At 37.9% G+C, this 23,279-nt stretch overlaps 1 protein-coding gene across 1 annotated transcript in view; it reads right to left on the minus strand.

Moving 5' to 3' along the window:
- Positions 1–7,746: 7,746 nt before the first annotated feature.
- Positions 7,747–23,279, minus strand: part of PKHD1 (PKHD1 ciliary IPT domain containing fibrocystin/polyductin) — a 412,333-nt gene continuing 396,800 nt past the window's right edge. The window contains exons 65-67 of the mRNA XM_069487338.1: positions 22,007–22,168; positions 18,227–18,349; positions 7,747–8,260 (exon numbers count right to left, since the gene is read on the minus strand). Of these exons, the coding sequence (XP_069343439.1) occupies positions 7,764–8,260; positions 18,227–18,349; positions 22,007–22,168 (782 nt within the window). The 3' untranslated portion in view covers positions 7,747–7,763. The remainder of the gene's footprint in view (positions 8,261–18,226; positions 18,350–22,006; positions 22,169–23,279) is intronic.

Genomic DNA, 23,279 nt, shown 5'->3' on the forward strand with positions numbered 1-23,279 from the left:
CTTATTACAAATATTATTACCTTCTCTTTGCAACTATTATTGCCTAGCATACAAAATGACTAGACAATAGATAGAATTACCTAGAGAGAACTGCATCTATATAAAAAATAACCAAAGTGTTTAAAATCACATAGAAAAAAGATGCTATGACTTTCTGATTATTTCTAAACAGAAACAAAACCGACACTGGTTCTGACACCTCTTCTAAAACACTAAAGTCAGAAAATTCTGAAGTGATGTTTCCAAAATTTTACAAACTAAAAGTTGTGCTTAAAATATTTTATAATCATCCAAGTTTTTTTTCATGTATGAAAGCCATTTTATATGACAAAGGGGCTCAGAAATAATATATCACATGTACCTTTCATGAAAAAATGACTATCGTATATACTTCAACATATTAAAGTACAACAAGAATAACAGATCATAAGGGGGTGAAACCATGATATAAAAGATCATCCATGAACACAGAAGTAAATTTAGCATAACAATACACATAAATAGTTGTTATATATTTGGTTATGAAACAAAATACAAACATTAAAATCATTTTGAAAGAAGAAATATAAATATTAAACAATTAACTTAAAATGTTAATATAATTTGTGGTTAAGATTATTGATCCCACTATCCAATAATAAATTGAATGGGTGAGACTGGATTGAGGCAGGAGTGTAAAAGCGTATTAAAACTAATGCACTAGAAACAATAATAAGAAGCTATTTCAAGTTGGCAAACCTTTAAAATATACCCTGTCAAGGATCTACAGAAAAGGAATATTCACATATTGATGATGTGAATATACATTTAAGGAGGTGTCTTAGATAGTTTATGATGCTTTAATAAAATACCATAGATTGAGTGGCTTAAATAACAAACGTTTATTTCTCACAGTTCTGAAGGCTGGAAGATCTAAGATTAAGGTGCCAGCATATTTGGTTCCTGGTGAGGACACTCTTCCTTGTTCACAGATGGCCAAGTTCTCTCTGTGTTCTCATATGGCAGAGATGGAGGGAAAGAGAGAGAGATGGAGGAGTCAGATGACACATTGCTTGGTGGAGTGAATGGAAACCAAGGAAGTAATGAAATGTGTGAATAAAATCTTTTAAACAATTTCTTTGGAATGGAATTAGAAAAATTGGAAAGAGATTTGAAGGGGCCTATTAAGTCAAAGAATATTTTTTCTTTCTTTTTTCTTTCTTTTTCTTTACTTCCTTTCTCCCTTCTTCCCTCCTTTATTCTATCTTTTTCTTCCTTTCCTTTCCTTTCCTTTCCTTTCCTTTCCTTTCCTTTCCCTTCCCTTCTCTTCCCCTCCCTCCCTCCCTCCCTCCCTTCCTTCCTTCTAATGGGAGTTACTTAACCATGTTGGATAGTCACGGTAATAAATCAGTAGATGGGGGAGAGATTGATGATGTTGGAAAGAGATATAATTGAGGCAATAACATCCTTTGGATAGAATAAAGTGTGTGTGTATGTGTGTGTGTGTGTGAAACTTGATATTTGCCATTATTAGACTTATAGCTCAAATTTATAGCATTTCTAAAGTTGTCAAAACGTGGATAAGCACCCATTATTATTTATTCATCTGAATATTTAAAAAAATATGGAGTACCTTATTTCTCAGCCCACTTTCACTATTTTCAAATTAAATCCCACACCCCCTTAAGTCTCTATTACAAAAGTCTGAATCTCTGGAACTTCCTCAGTAAGTGTGCAGTGATAGCTGCTACCAAGAGTCTGCCATTTGTTTTCAGGGTTATACAGTCATGCATTGCTTAATGACAGGAATACATTCTGAGAAATGTGTTAAGGTGATTTTGTCATTATGCAAACATTTTAGAGCAGTGGTCCCCAACTTTTTTGGCACCAGAGACCAGTTACATGGAAGACAATTTTTCCACGGATGGTGGGGGGTGGGGAGGGTGGGGAGGGTGAGGAAGTGGGGAAGGTGGAAGGGTGGGCTAAACTCTGGTGGTGATGTGAGCAATGGGGAACGGCAGTAAATATAGAAGAACCTTCACTTCCTTGCTGCCACTCACCTCCTGCTGTGCGCCTGGTTCCTAAATTTCATGTAAGAAAATTTTTCCATGGAATGGAAGGTGGAGGAGGAGGAGTTCAGGTAGTGATGCACACCCGGTTCCTAACAGGCCACATACCAGTACCGGCTGTGGCCTGGAGCTTGGGGACCATAGTTGTAGAGTGTACTCACATAAACCTAGATGTTATAGCCTACTATATCCCTAGACTATATGGTAAAGCTCCTAGGCCACACACCTGTGCAGCATATTACTATACTAAATACTATAGTCAATTGTAACATAATGGTAAGTATTTGCATATCTAAACAGGTACAGTAAAAATATGGTAGTATAACCTCATGGGACCACCATCATATATGGGCTCCATCATTGACTGAAACATCATTATGCAACATATGACTATAAGTTGTGTAGGTTTAGAATAAGTTCTTGTGGATCTGAACTTGAACAAACACACAGGGTGACACTAACATGAGGGAGAAAGGCATGCTATGGGATGGGTACTTCTCAGTGCTATCAGTATCATGTTGGTTGCACACTTAGGGTAAGCATCTGCTTCCGCAGTGTTTCTGCCATAGGAGTGATGGGAAGGCATCTCTATTGTATCTGAATTTTATTGCAGATGCTGAGGCCATAGCCATGTACAATTTTTCCTTCTAGGGCCTTCATCCAGATGGGGCCCTTGGAAGCATGCCCCGTATAACATTCCAGGGATGCTGTGGTAGGAAAGCATATTTGGCCCTTCTCACCACTATCCACCAAAGCACCTTTACCTCACCTGTAGACTTTCCTTAATTTTCCTTTTATTCTTCCTCGGTCTTTTGTTCCCAGTCCATTCATCTTCTATTCTCTACACTCTTTTCCTTCTCCTCTGTATCTATTCTAGTCCTCCTTCAAGGACTAAAAGCATTTCCAATAAGTCTTTTCTATCCCTGGCTGAGATCTAAAGAAATTGCCAATCTCTGGTCAATCATATCTTGGAGAAAACATTTTTTAATTTATTTTAATAGTAATATATATTTATAAAAATATTGAAATACAAAGGATATAAAATTTGAAGTGCAAATCAACCCTCATTTCCTATTACATTCCCCAGAGGTAACTACTGTTTACAAAATTTTCTTGGTTATCTCTTCATAATTGTTCTATGTATAAACAAATGATAGATAAAAGTATATTATACACATTGTTTTGGAATTTGCTTTATTGTTGTTTTACTATAACAATATAACTGGAATAATTTTCTACATCAGTCATTCTACTGAATGGATATACCATTAAATTGGAGAAACTTTAAAAGGAAAACAGATATAATCCAAACAAATCTTCTAATTTGCCTTAGACTACAACCAAGTTATAACAATTGACCCTGTTTCTTCATCTATAAAATAGAAAGAAGAATTGGTGTCTCTCACATTTTTCAAAAGGAAATTGACTCTCTTTCACCTTGTTGAAGCTACTAATTTTGAAATAAAGGATACAGTGATAATAAATGAGATCATTTTGAGGCTGAAATAAGAAATAATGTAGAAACAATCAATTCTTTGAATCCCAGTAAATTCTAGAAAGTCCTACAAGTACATTAAATGAATTTTCTGTCTCAGATTAGGTTGGCAAACAGAATCTACCCTTTTCTTGAATTGTTCCAAGTAAAGAAACCCCAAATTATTTTTGGTAACTTATTTGAAGCCTAAAAAAACAAACACTGGAAGAATATTTTTAAGCACCGAAATCTCTGTATTCTGACACTTAAGCCTCATTTGACTTTATAAAAATGTTTTATCTCTTTTTAAAAATTACATTCTAGAAAAGTGCTTTGTCTCTCAAATATATCTGTAATTGTTCACAATGCTATAGTGTAGGTTGAAATCAACTGCTCTACGCTCGTGTCTAATTTCTTCTGCTTATAGCTTTCAAAATTGACATTGACTACATTACAAATTCTGGAAGCAAAATATGGAATAAATGCATGAATTTGAAATGACAAAGTTAATTAAAATTCTTTACTGTTATTGACATGCACAATTTTATAGAAGTTTGGTTGAATAATATTTGCATGTGATTTACATTCAATTTTCCCATACTCAGTACTCATTTTTGCATATAGTTTGCATGTATTTCAATGTATAGTAATTTCATACAATCAGAGTTAGACTGCTAGATGGAAGGGAGTTCTTCAACTAAATAATTCTTGAAAGCAGTGGGCCCTGAGAGAGCTCAAGGCTTCTTGGTTCTTGGCGGCCTGCTGGGCAAGTTTGCTGCAGGACACACCTTGATCAGACTGGCTCAGTCTCTCACTCTGGGAGAAACAGGAAGTTCTATCAAAGCCTGGTATCTTCCCTGAACATGATCCCCAAAACACAGGGAGATGGTCAAAACTACATACTTCTCTTTCAATTTTGACATCCATAAATGTTTATAAACATTTTTGTTTATTTATTTATTTGATGAATGAAAATTATATATATTTATCATGTATAACTTGATGTTCTGAAATAGGTAGACATTGTGGAAGCGCTCAATAGAGCTAATTAATATATGTAGCGTCTCACATACCATTTTTTTGTGGTGAAAATTTCAAATCTACTCTCATACATTTTGAACTCTCTAGAGCTTTAGCTTGTGCAATCTCTTGGGAGAAAGGAATCCATTATGTATAGAAAATCAGAAATGGGAGGCAAGAAGAGATTCTTTGAAGTAGCACAGGAATTAGACATATTTCAGTATCTATTGAGATAAAGGGTGTACCTTGTTACTACTGGGAAATATTTACTGGGTTACCCATCTGAATGGTCTGAATAAATTTAGGATTGGCCTACAGTAGTGCTCTAATTGGCTGATTTCTAGACATGAATGAACCAAGAGCTATTCTCTTTGCCTTTAGTGTTTTCCTTATTCTCCCATTTTTTGATGAAGAAAATGAGAACTAGCTTAACTATGAGCTGGGACATTCTGGCTAGGCTCTGAGATTCCATGTGATGTACCAGAACCCTGCAAGTTACTCTAGATGTTTCTGGCTGCTATTTAGGCCCAAAGAACCAATGTTGGCCTCAGCAATCCCCAGGTTTTTCTGGGGTGGAATTAACAGGTTAATTATATTATAATTGTTCCTAAACAAAGGTATAGAATAAAACTTGCCTTCCAGAAAGATGAGTCTTGTGGCACATGGATGATCAATAAAGAGATAGTAAAGACTGGGAGAAGAGTAAAGAAAGGGTAGAAATAACAGAGCAGAACTGATGGTTTGGGAAGGGTGAGATAGAATGAGGAATCATGGCTCACTTTAGATTTCTGATCTTAGTGCAATGACATCATGCATTGACTTAGAAAAACCATGAAGAGGAGCAGGTTTTAGTGCTGTGTTAACCTTATAATTGCCTGCGGGATAACCTATTGGAAATCCTCCCTAGGCAGCTAATACATGGTATAGAGCTCAGGACAGATACCTGGTCTGAAATTTGAAGCGGTGAAAGAAATCATTCGAGTGAAAGGAAGAATGTGTGGATAAACCTGCTCTGAGACGGTAGTTCAAGCACTAAGACTGCTACCATTTTACAATCTTGAAAATCCTTAACTTCCGAAATGTTTTTGTCCAAAAAGATTACAGCTCTTTGAGGATCCAATGGATTCTCTGAAGTGGAGATTGCAAAAGCAAATGATTTCATAGACCAAGAAGCTACAAAAATAAGATAAAGAACTGGTTACAACAGGAACTAATTAAACTAGGGAAGGCATGTTCTGCCTAAGTCATTCAAGTTATTTTTCGTTTTGTTATGTCTTTAAACACTGTTGGTGCCCAAGCAAAATACATCTACAAAGAAGATTTACCTGGCAGGCAGCCAGGTTGTACCTCCAGAGCCCTTCAAAGCCCTCCCTATACATAAAGATATCCTGGACTGAAATTTCTTGAAGAGTACTGACCTTAATGTCTACTTATAGCTCCCTCAGAATCCAACAGAGTGACACAAAGAATATTGCCTACCTCCTTTCTGTGGCAGTCATGAAATTTGAGATGTGCACAAGACACCTAAAGCATGGACAAAGAAGCTGAGAATGTTCCTGATCACTCATAGTAGGGTGAGACATACTTTTTTACTGACTGCAGATATGAAGGCTTTCTGCTAGTACCTGCTATAGGGCTAATTCCAGGGCATCATTATTTAAAATTCAGGCACAGAAGAGTGTGTTTCTGTCCTCTGTTCCAATTCAACCACAGGACAGCCCCTTAACCTTTTAGAGATTGGAAAATCCTAGTTTACATTTCAGGAAGATATGAGAGCAATCTTTTTGAAAACTCTTCTCATTTCTGCTGTCTTTGCTTTTGCAATCTTATGTACTCTTGGAGTATAAGCTCTTCTGGATCCAGAGCCAAGGACACAGTCAAGCTGCTTAAAGTATCCTTCAGTCTGAACAGATAGGAACCCTGTACAAATAAATATTTGATTTAGGTGAAACTGCCTTTACCAAATTTATCAACATCAGCATATCCTTTGCTCTGATCTCCATTAGAATCCCTGGCACAACCTAGAGAGGCTGCACATGACATAATCTCTCCTCCCTTTGGTTGGGCAGCTTTATGCATTATCTTCTCCAGAAAGAAGTTCTTTGCTAAAGGAATTAGTTGGCCACTTGGTTATCTCCAGTCTCCCAATACAGTTCTCTTCTAGATGAAAATTTCACCCAGCTCATAACAGAGAGAACCACTGAAAGATATAACTGTGGTCCATAAAAAATTTATTTCCTCAAATTTGGTATTTTTGCACATTTGACCTTAACTAAACTCTCAGCAAAGCCTGTGAGAATATCAATTTTCACGTGTAAATACTGAGGAGGTGCAAACTTGATATGCTCACACTACTGTGGGCTCCCAATAATGACTGAATTTAAACCATGAAATAAAATCCACTTGCAAAAACCAGGAAGCTGCCTTGTGGTTAGAAGGTAAGCTTTGACAGGTCAGGCAGCAGGGTGTTCTCCTGTCCTCCAAATGTCCTACGGGATAAACATGTTTTTCTATAATGCAGCAGAATTAACTATAGCTGACTAGACCTTTTCATGATCCCTTCCATAAAAGAAGCCCAAAGTTGGCCAGGCATGGTGGCTCACACCTGTAATCCTAGCACTTTGGGAGGCCAAGGTGGGAGGATTGCTTGAGGTCAAAAGTTTGAGACCAGCCTGGGCAACATAGCAAGACCCTGTCTCTACAAAAAAAAAATTGTAAAAAATTAACATGGTGGTGTGTACCTGTAGTCCTAGCTACTCAGGAGGCTGAGTTGGGAGACTCACTTGAGCCCAGGAGTCTGAGGTTGCAGTGAGCTATGATATGCTACTGCACTCCAGCCTGGGTGACAGAAGGAGACCCTGTCTAAAAACAAAACAAAACAAAACAAAACAAAAGATCCCATTGTGAGTGATCACCCCAGAGAACACTTAGTAATAACTCCTACTGGTATAAGTCAGTATTACACCATTATTAAGTTGGCAAATTCAGGAATATAAACTGCCTTAAGTTAAAAACAAGTGGAAAATTAACAAGTGTTTGATAACCTATTATTTGCCTGCCTTAGACTAGGATCAGTGATAGATACAAAAGACGTATCAGACACTCTTAGTCTACAGGCATTTATATGACTGTCTTCCATTTTAAAGCTGAAAAAGAGATTCAGAATCCACATTCTCCCTGCTTAGCTGTCCCTGCAGGTCGGGTCTCACCTCCCCTACTTATTATCCAGAAATAGTTTGAACATTCTGCCTTTCAGCCCAAAGGTTCACACCAGTCCCTGAACCCAGCTGCTCCTGCATAGTTTCTGGGTGTACTGAATGAAGGCAGAATGCCTCAGTGCCCCCAGAGGTGGCCTTCTTCTCTTGGGAGAGCCCCAAGCTGCCACTTTGCTTGCTCAGCTGACTCTGCCCTGGCAACTTCTGCCTCTCGTGTCTGAGGTCTGGGCACAGCAGCAGCAGCTGACCGTGGCCTGCCAGCTGGTATCGAAGCAACTGCTCTCGGGCGTCCTTCCAGTTCCCAGTCTCCTGCAGGTACGTCTGCTGTGCAGGAGAGCCCGGAGCACAGGTGTGCCCATGGGACGTGGAGCCGGTAATAGTGGGAGCAGGCACAGCAGCCTCTTCTGGGACGGTGTGGCGGCTGACCTTCCTTCTGCACACTCCATTCCGTGACTGGTGGGGGAGCTGGCTCCTCTCGCCCGGCATGACCGCCATCCTCACACCTGTGAAGAAAAGAAGCAGGAGTAATACCCCATGGTATACATATACCACATTTTACTAATCCACTCATGTATTGATGGACATTTGGGTTGTTTCCACATCTTTGCAATATGTATACCATGGAGTATTACTCAGCTATAAGAAATAATGGTGATATAGAATTTCTTATGTTCTCCTGGAAAGAGTTGGAACCCATTCTACTAAGTGAAGTATCCCAAGAATGGAAAAATAAGCACCACATGTACTCACCAGCAAATTGGTTTCCCTGATCATCACCTAAGTGCACATTCGGGAATTACACCAATTGGGTGTCAGGCAGATGTGTGGGGTGTGGGGAGGGGATGGGTGTATACCTACGTAATGAGTGCGTTGCGCACTGTTGGGGAATGGACATGCTTGAAGCTCTGACTTGGGGGAGTGGGGGGGCATGGGCAATATACATAACCTAAACTTTTGTACCCCCATAATAAGCTGAAATAAAAAAAAAAAAAGAAGCAGGGGAAGAATATGGATTTCGTTCTCAATCAGCTGATCACACATTTTGCATTCTTGACAAGATATTATCAAATAATTAAAGATTGAATAATATCAGCTTAGCGGTTTCCAAATGTCTTTGGCTATGTATTTTTCCTTTAAAAAGCACTAAGAAAAGTATCTTATGTCCAATTTGTAAGTAATACTAAATATCTCATAAAAGTTTGATAATACTGCTTTATAGAAAAGCACTTTTATAACATTGATAAGCCAACAAGGATTTTCCATTATAAGCACAAGGCTAAAACATGAAAACCAGGCCACCTTCAGGCCTCAACAGTGGGTCAGCTCACACCGATATTAAGAAATGTGAACTCTAAAAACCATTCTTATTTAATACTTTGGCTTTTATGCCAAATGCACAATGTAAATATCTTTGATTTTATAAAAACATGAATATAACATGTAAAGATAATATAAATATATGAATAAATATCCATATATGAGTGGTACATGTATGATTATATAATAGTAGAAAGACAAAAGGCACATTGGGCTCAAGTTGCAAAATTAGGGTTCAAGTTCCCTTTCTCCTGCTAGCTGGCTTTGTGAATTTTGTCCTGTCAGCCTCTTTCTGGTTTCAGTTGTATAATTTTATTTTATTCTCAATTGTTACTTAACAATTTACTAAACTGTATTCATTTTGGCAATCTTGGTTTAATTGTTTTCTTTTCTTGGCATTTCCTATGTATTCTATTTTTTCTATTAAACAGAATTAAAAATGAACTCAAAAGAATACAACACGGGTGACGCAATGATCTGGGTACCACACAATATTGTGTAGGTAAAGTCCGCAATGAGGAGGTAAGAAGCATGTTCGGTTGGACACATGCATGAGAGTGTATCATGCATACAGAGGTCATCTTTCTTGTGCCTTACAGCAAAAGAAAAGGTTGAAAACTGTCCTAAACCCCTGGGGCATAAGTAGAATTACTGTCCCTGCTTTTCTCACATCTCACCACCAAATTCATTAACCACTTTTTATATACAATGTAGATGCTAATTTATTAACCTGCGTATTGTGCTTTTCTCCCAGTTTATTGAAAGCTGTCTTGGTTTGTGTTAAGAGGCAATAATCATGTTGATATCAAACCACAAGAGCTAGTATTGGGGTAAAAAAATACCAGTTTCCTACTTCAATTTAATCTAACAATGAATGGAAAATGAGGTGAGGACGAGAGAAGGTAATAACATAAATATATGTAAAATGCTTTTGATTTGGAGCAGCAAAATGAGATAGAGTAATCATGTTGTTCCTATTGTTTCCATGAGGCGTCGATGAATATTATGATAAACCCGTGTTATTCATATGTTCTCTCTCCTTTTCCAGTCATTTTGCTCGGCATGTATCTGCCACAGCCACCTAGCTGTGGGATGATTCTCTGGCTTAGGGCTATGAGAACTTTCAGGTTACTTAGCTGTCCCATGGGATCCGCAACTCCTTCCAGAAGTGTTTCTTGACAGCTCAAGCTACATTGATTTATGCCTCAGTACTTGTTGACTGGAGTTTCTCTTTTGACCTGTGCAGCTGCTTCTATTATTGGTCACCTTTCCTTGTGTGACAGTCTCATCTTCCTCCTAGGACTTTGAGTTCCTTCAGGGAAGGAATTTTTTTGTGCCATCAACCTTGTCCCCTCATTATGCCCAGTCCTATGCCAAGCACTGAGCTTGGTATCATCTCCATAATTACTGCTCCCACCAGGAGGAAAAGACATAGTTTATCACGATCAGCAAATAACCAAAGAGCAAGAATAATGAATTGTCAGGTAGAAGCAAACTTTAAAAAGGTAAAAAGGCTTTGAATTTTAATCCCTTGGTAAAACCAACAGCACTTCATATAAGGGGAATCAAACACGGCGAGTCACCTGTTTTCAACCCATTGAAGATACTGTTATCCTGTTTTTGAGAGACCTTCCTTGGAAATCTTTTCCCCCTTGTTCTTCGAGTCTGCATCTATTCATAAAAGACTAACACAAGCGTAGCTTTCCTTTGCAGACCCCAAAACATTTAAAAATCTCCCATGAATTATTTACATGGCAGCTCCAATCAGCAACATACCTGACAGACTCCCCAGCTGAAATGAAAGTTCCCTGTGTAAAGGTGCCCAGGGAGGCCGGCCGCCTCCCACTGTGAGGTTATAGACAGAACTAAGTCAGCACACATTATATGTCAGCGCCGACATCAGAAGGAATCAAATCCTTTGATCTCGGACCTCCACAGGAAGCTTAGATCTCAGACAAATTAGATAAAAAATGAATTTATAGCAGATATGTGTCCTAAGGCATTCAGCTGAATGTTTGGGTTTTAGGGAAGGAAGGATAGTGAGTTTCAAAACATGAATTGGCATGCCTCCTCTCCACCTCCGCCTTGGTGATGAGTCCCCATTAAAATGGAAAGATGGGATTGTAAATCGTCCCTCCACGCCTGTTAGAGTCCCACTGGTAGATCTGATCAAGTGATAGAAAAAATGGGATACAATATGGGGAACATATGTACCTTCTCTACAGAAAGGAGAACTCATTGGTTTTGGGCCCCTCTAGGTCCACACACAGTTATATCTTTCCGAGCTATCTTTAACCTCTTTTGACTTCCAAAACTTTCTTGAACAACAAATATATGTTGTGCCAGTGATTTTAAAAATTTGTGTGGGTACTAGTCACTGGCTTCTTTTGCAATGAGAACATTAAGAATGAATTTCCCCTCTCCTCCTACCTCCCCCTGCCCTGTTCAGATTTTCCCAGCTCAGTTCCACGTGCAGCACCCAACAGTCGGGTTTCCTGGATTCAGTACAGAGGCCTTATAGAACTGCCTGGACCTTTGAGCCTAAACAAGGTACTAAGTAGAGAGATGTACAACTGATCAGCCAACAGAAAGAATGTATGCCACCTTGGTTCCTCATTTGTCAATAAGGGCAATAGTCTTGCTCATATATTGGAGAATGTATATGCAATAATTAATAAATACTATTGCCTAGGTCCTCTCCAGATTACTTTGTTCCTTTAAGTAAAAAATTATTCTTTAATTTTAATAAACAATATATGACAAATTAGGAGGTATAAAAACAAGAAAATGATAAAAAGAAGGAAAAATGCCTTTAGTCTCACATTATATCATAAGCAATCTTCATTTTATTGTTTCTGTGATACTCTAGCAATGGATGTGTTTTAGTAAACCTAATTTAACTCATTAATCCATCTGGAATTTACCTTGATTTATTTCTCAAAATGTGAATGTAGATTGATAAATGTCCTAAAGAGTCAAATTTACTAGCTCCATTTATAGACTGTTTTCCTTTATTTTTACTTTTATTTCCTCTTTTATCAATATATTACACTTCCATATTCTTGTAACAGGATGACATTGTCTTAAGAATAGTAACATAAATATTTCTCTGGTAGAGCTACACATTTCCACTAGCATAAAATCTGTTTCTTTTAGAAAATTGGCTTTCTATCATTGCTCTGTATTTTCTGATGAACTTTAGAATCATCTTATGCTACTCAATACTGTAAACAATGATTGGAATTGCATTAAACCCATTCATTTGGGAATAACTGAAGTCTTTGCAATATTAGTCAATCTAATTAAAAACATGTTGTAATTCCCTATGTATTCAAGTCTTCTTTTTAGACTATTTAATGAAATATAGTTTATTTTTTAAATACATCTGACATGTCTCTTGTTAAGACTTTCCAAGACAGCATATTCTTTGGTTACTATTGTATATTTCATTATATTTTCTAACTATTTACCATTAATTTATATAATATTATTTAGATTGACATTATATTTGAGGAAGTTACTCAAGTTATTTAAAGATTATAGCAGTTAATGGTTGAATCTTTTAAGTTATCCTTAAAAAATTATATCATCTGCAAAACATCTCCAACATTGTTCTCTTAATTTTGTTTTATATCTGGCTGTGTTTCTTAGGATTTCAAAATATATGTTATACAATTATGGTAAGCATAAATATGTGTTTTGTCTTCACTTGCATAGGAATTCCTCTAATATTCCATTGTTAAACATGATTTTGGATCTTGTTTGCAAATAGCATGGGAACACTTCATGTTATTTAGTAGATATGCTCTTAGTCCTGATTATTTTTAAAGTTTTCTTAATGAATAAATACTATATGTTATTCATGTTTTTAAAGTAGGATATGATCATATATTGTTTCTTATATATTACGAACATGCTATTTATTAAAAATTTCCAAACTATTTCCTATGGTTTTACTTTGCTGGGAACTTGAGATAATTTCTGGTCCTCAGCTGTTTTGCTCTTCCCTGCTTCCAGACAACTTAAGGCCATCCCTCCCCACCCTTCCTGTAATTTTTATAGATTTGTATTTACAAAAGGTAAATTGATAGTCCTTTTATTTTGTATCCACAAAACACACCATATGTAGTCAATAGGTCTCTAAAGTGGTAGAGGTAAGTTGATGTTCATAGTCACACGTGTGCAACAGGCCAAATAGCCAGACTTTTTTACATTTCAGTTTTCCACTCCCAACATTGGGCGCATAGATTCCACACAAAAAGCAATGTGAACAGTGGCCAGAGAAAGATCAGTGTACGACTTGGAGAAAGCAGCACTGAGGTCTGCAGTAGTGGCTGTCCTGCAAAGACAAAGGCGGTGGCACGGAGACTGGAAGGGAAGCTAAAACAGCCAGCAGGAAGCATTGCCTGGAATCAAGAAGTCACATTTTGTCCATCGTTAGGACACAAAAGATGTGCACTCATTATTCTGTTATTAACTTTGTGAATTTGGACAAACTTCCTATATCTTTTTTAGAAGAAGTAAGGGATCTATTTTTTTCAGCAGTTGTAAGAACTCCAGGAATCCAGGGGTCTCTGGAAAGAGGGAATGAAAAAAAGGAGGACTTATTTCATCCTTGATTCAAGAATCATTATCAGGGCTCTAGTATCCTACATCCTTATGGTAAAAGTGCTGCTGGAATTGTAAAAGACACAGAATTTATACCAAAGATCTGAATAAGATGAGCACAAATAATTATATTATGTATAAAAGATGTTAAGTGAGCAAGAGGGGAGTGTTATAAAAGTTGAGAGAAGGGAACTACTCTTTCTAGATCATTTGAAAAAGAGAATAAGTATTTGATCTGGATCAGAATGAATGGGGGACTTTGGATATGTGGGTACATTAGAGAAGGACATTTTGTTATAGGGAGGCCTATTGCACATGGGAATACTCTCCCACGGGGAAAAGAGATTTGGAGTGGAAGATTAGCACTGTAAGGAGTGTATTAAATGAGATTTAATTGAAGGTATATCTGTGAAATGGAGTGTAGAGGGGGAGAGAGAAAAAGTAGACAATAAAGAGGCAGAATGGATAAAACTTGCCAAGCAAGAGGACAGGGTGGTAAAGAGAGAACTAAGAGTTAGAGATAACTCTGAGGTGTCTAGACTGGAAGATTTGGGGGCTATTAACCAGTTTAGAGGAACAAAAAAACAGTTGAAAAAGAGCTCTGCAAAATTGAGGTTTGACAGGGCAAAGCAGGACTCCTTTCCTGGCATTTCTATGAACCTAAGTTTGTGCAAACGGGACAACCAAGCCCTTAGCAAATGGAATTTGAAACAGCGTGATATGATTTAGGAGTTAGTGGGCTAAACATGTCACTTAATGATATTCTTTCTCTCCTTTAGCATTCTCTCCCATACTTAAATTCTTACATACACATTGTTTGTTGTGATTGCTTTACACTTAATTGCTTTTTGCCTGGAATTGTTCTCTAATTTTCCCCAAAACATAATTCTTATGTCCCAACCATATTGAAAATCCATGAAGGACAGGGGACCAGATATCAGCTCTCTGTAACTATACAGAGAGAACCTTATGATGTCTTAAATAAACACCAGGAGATAAATAAGTACTTATTTAATATTTATTGGGAGATAAAATCTAATTGCATTCATTAAGTCATTCCAGCAGGCTCTCACTTCATCGTTACAAAGATGAGTAATAGCTTCTGCCGGGGTTTCTCGTCCTTGGCATTACTGACTGACACTTTGCGCCAGCTAATCTTTACTGTAGGGGAGGCCCTGTGCGTTGTCAGATGTTTACAACATCTCTGATCTCTACTCACTAGACGACAGTACTACTTACTCCCCCTCTCCCAAGCTGTGGCAGCACAAATGTCTCCAGACACTGCAAATGTCTTCTGGAAGTAATGTGGTCAACTGTGCCAGATTATCCAGGACTGGGGGAATTCCTGGAATGCAACACTTTCACTTTTAAAACTCAGACAGTTCTAGGAAAAGTAGGATGAGTTAGTCACCCAACCCAGGAGGCAAAATCATCGCTCTGGTTGAGAACCACTGGCCTGTGGGAACAGAAAGTCATCTATACAATGAATTCCAAAGACCATAAGTGCTAACACGGAGGCAGACTTTCAATATTCTTTGAACCCAGTGAGGAACATACTCATTTTGATTGAGGAGAGAGGGACTACGGAAAGCTTTTTTTAAAAAAAAAAGTTTTTAGTGGACACATAATAATTGTACATATTTACGAGACACAAAGTAATATTTTGATACATGTATACAATGTGTAATGATCAAACCCAGGTAATGAACACATCCATTTCTTCGAATATTTATCAGTTCTTTGTGATGTGAATATTCTCAAGAAAAATGCACCTCAGTGAGTGCTTAAAGCTTGATCAGGTTTTCAAAATTTTTTTATTTTTATAGTTTTATGGGTACATGTACAGTTTTGTTACATGGATATATTTCGTGGGGGCGAAGTCTGGGCTTTTACTTTACCCATCACCTGAATAGTACACATGGTACCCAACAGGTAATTTTTCATCCCTCATCCTCTACCCACCCTCCCCCTTTTACAGTCTCCAATGTATATAAGAATGAAATAATGTCCTTTGAGCAGGTTTTAGCAGGTGAACACAAAGTAATCCAGCTGGAGGAAACTGTGCAAGTAAATGAGCAGGAAGATGTTGGACAAGTCCCAGGGTGAGTGAGTGAGTGTGGTGAGTGTAAGCAGAGGCTGCAACCTAAAATAAGGATAAAACCCAAAATAAGGTTTGAAAGATTGGACAGAGTCAAGTCTTAGAGGGCTGTGAGTTTTAAATAGCAATTAAAAAACCCCAACCATAACGCAATACGCAAGGAATTTTTTCTGCACTCTTTACTGATATTAACTCACTTAATCTGTATAACAGCCGTAAGCCTGGACAGTATTATTATGGTCGTTGTACCAATGAGGAAACTAAAAGGCGCTGAGAGGTTAGGTGTCTTGCTTGAGGCCACAAAATCAGTCAATAGGGGAGTTAGATTTAAAACCGGCCTCGCTCCTGAGTTCCACACTGCCGCATTCTCCTGCCCCTCCAACTGACAGCAGGAATTCATTTAATCTTATGAATAGCAGAGTGACATGAGCAGACGTGGATTTTAAAAGATGGCTTAGATGGCTGTGTATGTCAAAAGCTCTGGCAACAGGAAAAGAGAAAGGATATATGCTTTATTCCCTCTCCCCCATCACGGCTCTCTAAGCACCCTTACTGCACCCATGCAATTTTTGGTAAAAGGTGGTGAATTTCCAATTTAAAACTGGTACTAATGCTCAGTTCCATCAGATCAATAATCTTAAGTGCTATGGCAGTGCTTAGTGAAGGCACAGTGCTGAGGAGGGGGACAGCCAATCACTTTATCATCAAATGTTGAAAGTTTAAAAACACTGAGGAAAAGGGGAAACTAAAATGCCATGGAAATAATGGAGTAAGAACAAATTTTTTTAAAGCTAGCAATAATTAGATGTTTCATAGCTGGTAATAATTTCAGAAAAAAATTCAGGAAATGTCTCATTATTTGCCTTCAAAACGATGCTCTTAAGATTTGGAAAAAGCTTGGAAGATAAGGAAACAGATCCACTATGATTCCCAGGGGAGGATTCGGATAACACATCTTTTTATTTTTAACTTGGGTGTCTTAATAAAACAGCCTCTTTGATGCTCCTATCTCTTCAATCTAAACTCTTCCACGGGAGCCCTGTCCCTTGTCTCATTCCTGATAATTTATTAATAAGCCACTACATAAAAAATGTTCCTTAATAAAACACCCAGGCATCGTGGACTGCTTAATGTAGTTAATTTAAGTGGGGCAACTGAGATTCATGCAGATGGCCATATTAGATTAGGGCAGAGATTAGCATCACTCCTGCCCTTCACTGAAGAATGCAGCTCAATACGAAGCGCTAAATGCAGGCGGCAGTTGTCAAACACCTGCCCTGAGTTTACATGAAATAATATGGACAAGAGTCTTCTAGAAACCAAAATTAAAATGGCCTTAGATGGAATCTAGAGAGAATTCCCGCACCCTTCTCTGTCTCCATTTTTTTCCACCACCACCACCCCACCTTTTGGTGAAGGTCTGGGAGCTGGAGTATGGCTGGCTAACGTGTTGGGAAAATTTTTTTTTAATTTTTTAAAAATCTTTATTTCATCCATGGGAAAAAAATACAAACAGCCAAACAAACTGATACACACATGTGTACATGCACACATGTACACACACACACATGCAAGAGCTCATTCAAATACTTAGAGGCAGAATGACATTGACTGCTATTTTTTGGTTAAACATACACTTGGAACCAGTAGGATTGATATTCCTTTTCAAACAGAAAATATGATCATTGATTCTTACTTAGAAACAATAGAAATATTCTTCTCTTTAGAGCGTATGTTGTAAAATGTTGCAGACCTGTGGAAATTATATTAATATTTTTCATGTATCATATCCATACTTGGCAAAGCATCTATTCTCCCTACTTCTGGCAGTCTTAGCAGGACAAGGGCAAAGCATTGGTCCCAGGCAAATGCTTATCTTTTCTCCGCTTGGCTCTAATTCTAATGACAATTTAACAATATAACAAGTAAAATCGTCTGGCATAATCTACCATGTAGGCAAATAATACGTTTTGCTAAAAGTACAACTAAACAACAAAGCAGAGCTTAACAAAGCTGACTCATTTTTTTGAGGGTTCTCTACTCAATCTAATTTGCATAGTTGGTATTTGGCAACTACACTCTCTTCTTTCCCAATTCTATAATGTTGCCAAATTGGCAGCTTTGCAATAGCTAAGGGAAAGATTATATGCCTATATTCTGGTTTCCCCTTTTTCTCTATGTAACAAACTCAAATGTTAAACCAATAATCTTCTACTAAGAAAAAATATATAAACGTCAATTCAAATAATTGGTTAATAGCTGAGTGAATCAGCTGGACCCATGTATTCCTGTGCTGGGGTATAATTTCCTTGAGAAAAAATAACAAAGACCGAAGAAGGAGCTATAAACTAAATTGCTTCAGAAACTGACAGGCAGGGGGAGAGGGAGGCTCATTTCGCCCAGAAGGGGTCTCTCCTGTGGGGATCACCCCAGCACCCCAGCTTACCTTCTCCCACCACAGCCTCTTCCTTTTCAGTCCCTGCTCGTGATCCTCCACATTTGGATGAGGTATGGACATGATCCTTTTGACCATTAGTCTGGGATTCAGAAACCTCCTCAGGTTTTGTTTCTGTATTAATGGGAACAAAAGAGCTTTCTGTTTGCATTTGTAAGTTACATTTCCATTTGTAAGTGGGCCCTTGTATGTCCCTCCCCCATAGCTGCGACATACATGTGGTAGAATGCACACACTATATTCAGAGTTTAAGAAATAATGGCATGAAATCCCATATACCTTTCACCAACTTTACGGTATAAAACTGTACTGTCCAATTCAGTCGCAACCAAATGTGGCTATTGGATACTTGAAATGTGACTAGTTCCAATTGCCATGTACTGTACACACCCGATTTTGAAAAAATGTAAAATACCAAATGTTTTTATATTCATTACATATTAAAGTACTATTTTTGATATAATGGGTTAAATAGCTACTAGGATTTTATATATATACCTTTCATTTGTGGCTCATGTTGGACAGAGGTGATTAGTAAGTAACAGAATGTTACTATTAATAATACCTTTTTTAACTTTTTCTTTTGAAATAATTATTTATTCACAGGAAGCTGCCAAGAAATTACACCTTCACCCAGCCTCCTCCATTGTTAATAACCTATAGTATGGTATCAAAACATGGAAATTGAAATTGGTACAATTCAGCCGGGCGCGGTGGCTCATCCCTGTAATCCTAGCACTCGGGAGGCCAAGGCGGGTGGATTGTTGGAGCTCAGGAGTTCGAGATAAGCCTGAGCAAAAGGGAGACCCCATCTTTACTGAAAAAACAGAAAGAAATTATATGGACAGCTAAAAATATATACAGAAAAAATTAGCCAGGCATGGTGGTGCATGCCTGTAGTCCCAGCTACTCAGGAGGCTGAAGCAGAAGGATTTCTTGAGCCCAGGAGTTTGAGGTTGCTGTGAGCTAGGCTGATGCCACGGCACTCTAGCCCGGGCAACAGAGTGAGACTCTGTCTCAAAAAAAAGAAAAAAGAAAAGAAATTGGTACAATTCATAACATTCAAGCAGATGTGTAATCCTGATTGAAAACTTTATATCTTCAGCCTACTAGCTGAAGAGATACTCCTTCTATTAATTTATTTAATAAATGTATTAATCAAAAATATTTTTACATTCTTCATGACAGGCACTGTTCTAGACACTGGGAAGAATGTGGTGAATAAGAGAGATCTGGTCTTTGCCCTCATACAGCTTTTATTCTGGTTTGAATGGTAGGGGATAAACAAATAAATTTATAATATAATGTGAAGTAATGACATGCCATGGCATGGAAAGAAGGTAGTTATGGGGGAGGAAGCAGATATTTTTGCATAGGTGTGATCAGGGAGGATATATCCTGAGATAAAACCACAGTAAAACAAAACAAAACAAAAGATCAATAACAGGAGGTGGAAAAAAACCAGTTTCACTTAAGAATGTCTTTGATGGTGTAGTTAAAAGAATTAATTTTATTAAAAATGTGTATGATGATTTTCTCAAGTAAAAGCAATTTTGCAATTGAGTTTTGAGCTGAACTACATGCTTTTTTCAAGGAACAACATTTTTACTTGAAAGAACTTGAAAGAATGATTGAGAGATAAATTGCGGTTACTCATACTTGGTTATTTGGCAAATTTTCTTTTTTAAAATGAATGAAGTGAGCTTTTTAAAAAAGAAACAAATTATAGTATTTGTTGCCAGTGATGAAATTCAAGCTTTCATGGGAAACTTCGAATTTTGGAAAACTTTTGTCAACAACCATGAGCTTCACAGATTTCTGATTCTTAAAGATTCATGTTGATATTAACTAATTCTATTCTTTGAATTGTAGAATGAAATATATCAACATTGAAAACATCTGAATAACTCAGTGAAACAATATTTTCCAAATGGCCAAATACAGGGAAATGTGTCCACTGATATTGAAAGATTGAAAGATCAAAAAGAAGACACTGAGGTAACAGATATATTAGTAACTGCAGGAAGAGGTTACCTGTAGAGCTGGAGGAATGAGAGAAAAGAGATGGGGTTAGCAGAGCTTAGGGAGAAGTCCCTGCGTGGCTAGCAGGTTTCAGACATAAAATGGAGGGTGAGAATTAAACCACATACTTCACAGGGTCATATAAGATAAAAAGTTATGAAAAGTCTGATTATAAACTAGAAGATACTACACTCACACCCCCACACCCACACCCATACACACACACACACACACACTGTAGAAATGGAAAAATAAGCACCACATGTACTCATCAGCAAACTGGTTTCCCTGAGTGCACATTTGGGAATAACACCAATTGGGTATAGGACTGAGGTGGGGGCTGAGGGGAAGGGATGGGTGTATACCTACTTGATGAGTGCGATGCGCACTGCCTGGGGAATGGACACGCTTGAAGTTCTGACTGGGGGGGATGGGGTGGGGAGGAGGGGATGGGTGCATACCTACATGATGAGTGCAATGTGCACTGTCTAGGGAATGGACACGCTTGAAGCTCAGACTCGGGGGGATGGGGAGGCATGGGAAATATATATAACCTGAACTTTTGTACCCCCATAATGAGCTGAAATTAAAAAAAAAAAAGTGCATTTCAACAAATCGCAGGCAATGCAAGGCAGAGCCAGGTTGAGATCCCACTCTTCTTGAGCAACACAGGGAGTTTCCTTGTAGTTGGTCCAGCTCAGTTCACCAGCACAGGGAGAGAGATGGGGCTAGCACACTAAAGCCTGGTTCACATACAGAGTGTGTATCTAGTGGAGCATCCCTTCCCAAGTATCTCTCAGAAATCCGAGCACAGTGAATGTACTAGTAGTGGGACCACGCTATTCCCTCTTTCCTTCCTTTATTTTGTCGTTTTCTCTTTGTCTCTCCTCATTTTGCCTCTTTTTAAATTCACACTTGCTTATAACTTTGGTCTTGTAGGACCTCCTAGTAACACAAGTGTTTCCTCCGCTCATTTGATGGTCTAGCCTGGAGCATGGGGTGTGGTGGAGGAAGGAATTTTCCAGTGCCTGATCTGCTCCTTTCTCTCCTGCACTTGCAGAACAGAGTAGAAAGATAGAAGCCTCATTTACAAAACCTCTTTCCCTCAGTGACTCCATGTCTCCAGCCAGAATTATAATAGTAGTAATAATAATAATATTCCACTTCTGGGAAATGTTTAAGAACATACTTAATTTCTATGCTTCTAGAGAAAAAAACACAAAGCACTCTCTTCCTTCTTTTAAAGAGGAACAGGATATTTTCCCTTGATTCTTTAACTCACCTTTTGGAGGGCCACCTGGCAGTGGAGCATAGTGTTTCAGAGAGTGGGATTTGGAGCCAAACTGCCTGGCTTCTTTGTGGTTGTGTGACCTTGGGCAAGTGACTTACGTCTTTTGTGCCACATTCTCTGCATGCATAATATATGCATAATATAGGCATAATATCTAGTAGCCACCTTATTGGGTTGTTGTATTAAATAAATTAATTTATCTAAAGTATTTAGAATCTGGTCAATAGTGAGTATTCAATAAATAAGAATTTTTATTATGCTTGCTATTTTTACTTAAGATTAGGTAATCCTTCTCTCTACTATATTAATTGAACAATTTGGCTTCATGTACTTTTATATGTTGTAGACACTTATAAAATTTGGCTTTGGGGGAAGAAAAAGAATCATTAACATATTATACATGATGACATTTTTTTTCAAAAATTTTCATTCCAAAAAAAAAAAAAAAAATCATGTACTTCTGTGGCTTTTGCTTTTCTTAAACCAACAGCACACCAGACAGCTCAGAGCCAGCCACGAGACCGCAGAGCACAGGGAAGCAGCCAGGATGATGGTCGACTTCTCCTTTCTAGTCACAGGCAAGACAGCAAATGGCCTGGATCGAGCTGTAAAATTGGCTCCTGTTTAAAAAAAGTTCCAAGAATATATAAATAAGATGCTAATATAATAAAAATCTTATAAAATAGGTATGTTTATAATGGTACCTGGCACATAGTAGGTGTTCAACATCTATTGATTGAATTTAATGATTAAATTAATGAATCAATAAATCCAAGATTCATATTTCTGAAGAACTACAAGTTTCCAACAATAACACATAATAGTTCTTTCCAATTCTGTCCATTATTGATGGTGATTTCTTTTAGTTCTCTCCTTTAATTCTTACCAGCGCACAATTTCAGCTTCATTCACTCTTATATTCCACTAATTAAAACAAAATTATTCTTGGCTCCAGAATGTGTGAAACTATTTGCTCTGACACATGCATCTACTCAAGATATGCCATAGAACACATCAAAACAGGGACACAAGGACTCCTACTATAGTACCCAGGGACTTCCTAATTTCTAAGGGAATTTTGTTATCTGGAAAATTGGGAATAGAGCCACGGCAGGTGGAGCCACATTGTCTATGGATGATGGGCCAAAGTGGGGTCCTCTTGTTGACAGGGCACATCTAAGAATTCATCTGGAGCCCCTCCCTCTTTTATAGGCGAAAAATTTGGTTTTCACTGCTTATTGTTTATAAAACAAGGCATAAAATAATCTAAAAAAGAAGCTTACCTATCAGCACAAAAAAACCCCACACAAATGCTTATAGTAGCTCTGTTCATAGTTACCAAAACCCGGGAACAACCCAAATGTCCTTCAACAGAAGAATGGATAAACAAACTACAAGGAAATACTACTCAGCCAAAAGAAAAAAAAAAAAAGGACAAAAAGAAAAATAACAAACTGATGAGTGAGCCATGTGAATTTCTGGAGAAAGAGTATTGCAGGCAAGGAAATGGCAACTATAAGTAGGATTTCTCTGAGTAAGTGTGTGTGTGTGTGTGTGTGTGTGTGTGTTTTGGGCGAGAAGGGTCAGGTCATACCTGGCTCCCTTAATCTCTTCTCAGCCCAGCAGCCCCTGCAGGCCTCCTTAGAACTCCACAGCCCCAAGAAATGGTCAGAGAAGCCACAGCCTAGACCATGGTAACGATAGCGAATGCGGAAAGGCTGGGTAGGAGTC

This window comes from Eulemur rufifrons, chromosome 15 (assembly GCF_041146395.1).
Source record: "Eulemur rufifrons isolate Redbay chromosome 15, OSU_ERuf_1, whole genome shotgun sequence".
Lineage (NCBI taxonomy): Eukaryota > Metazoa > Chordata > Mammalia > Primates > Lemuridae > Eulemur > Eulemur rufifrons.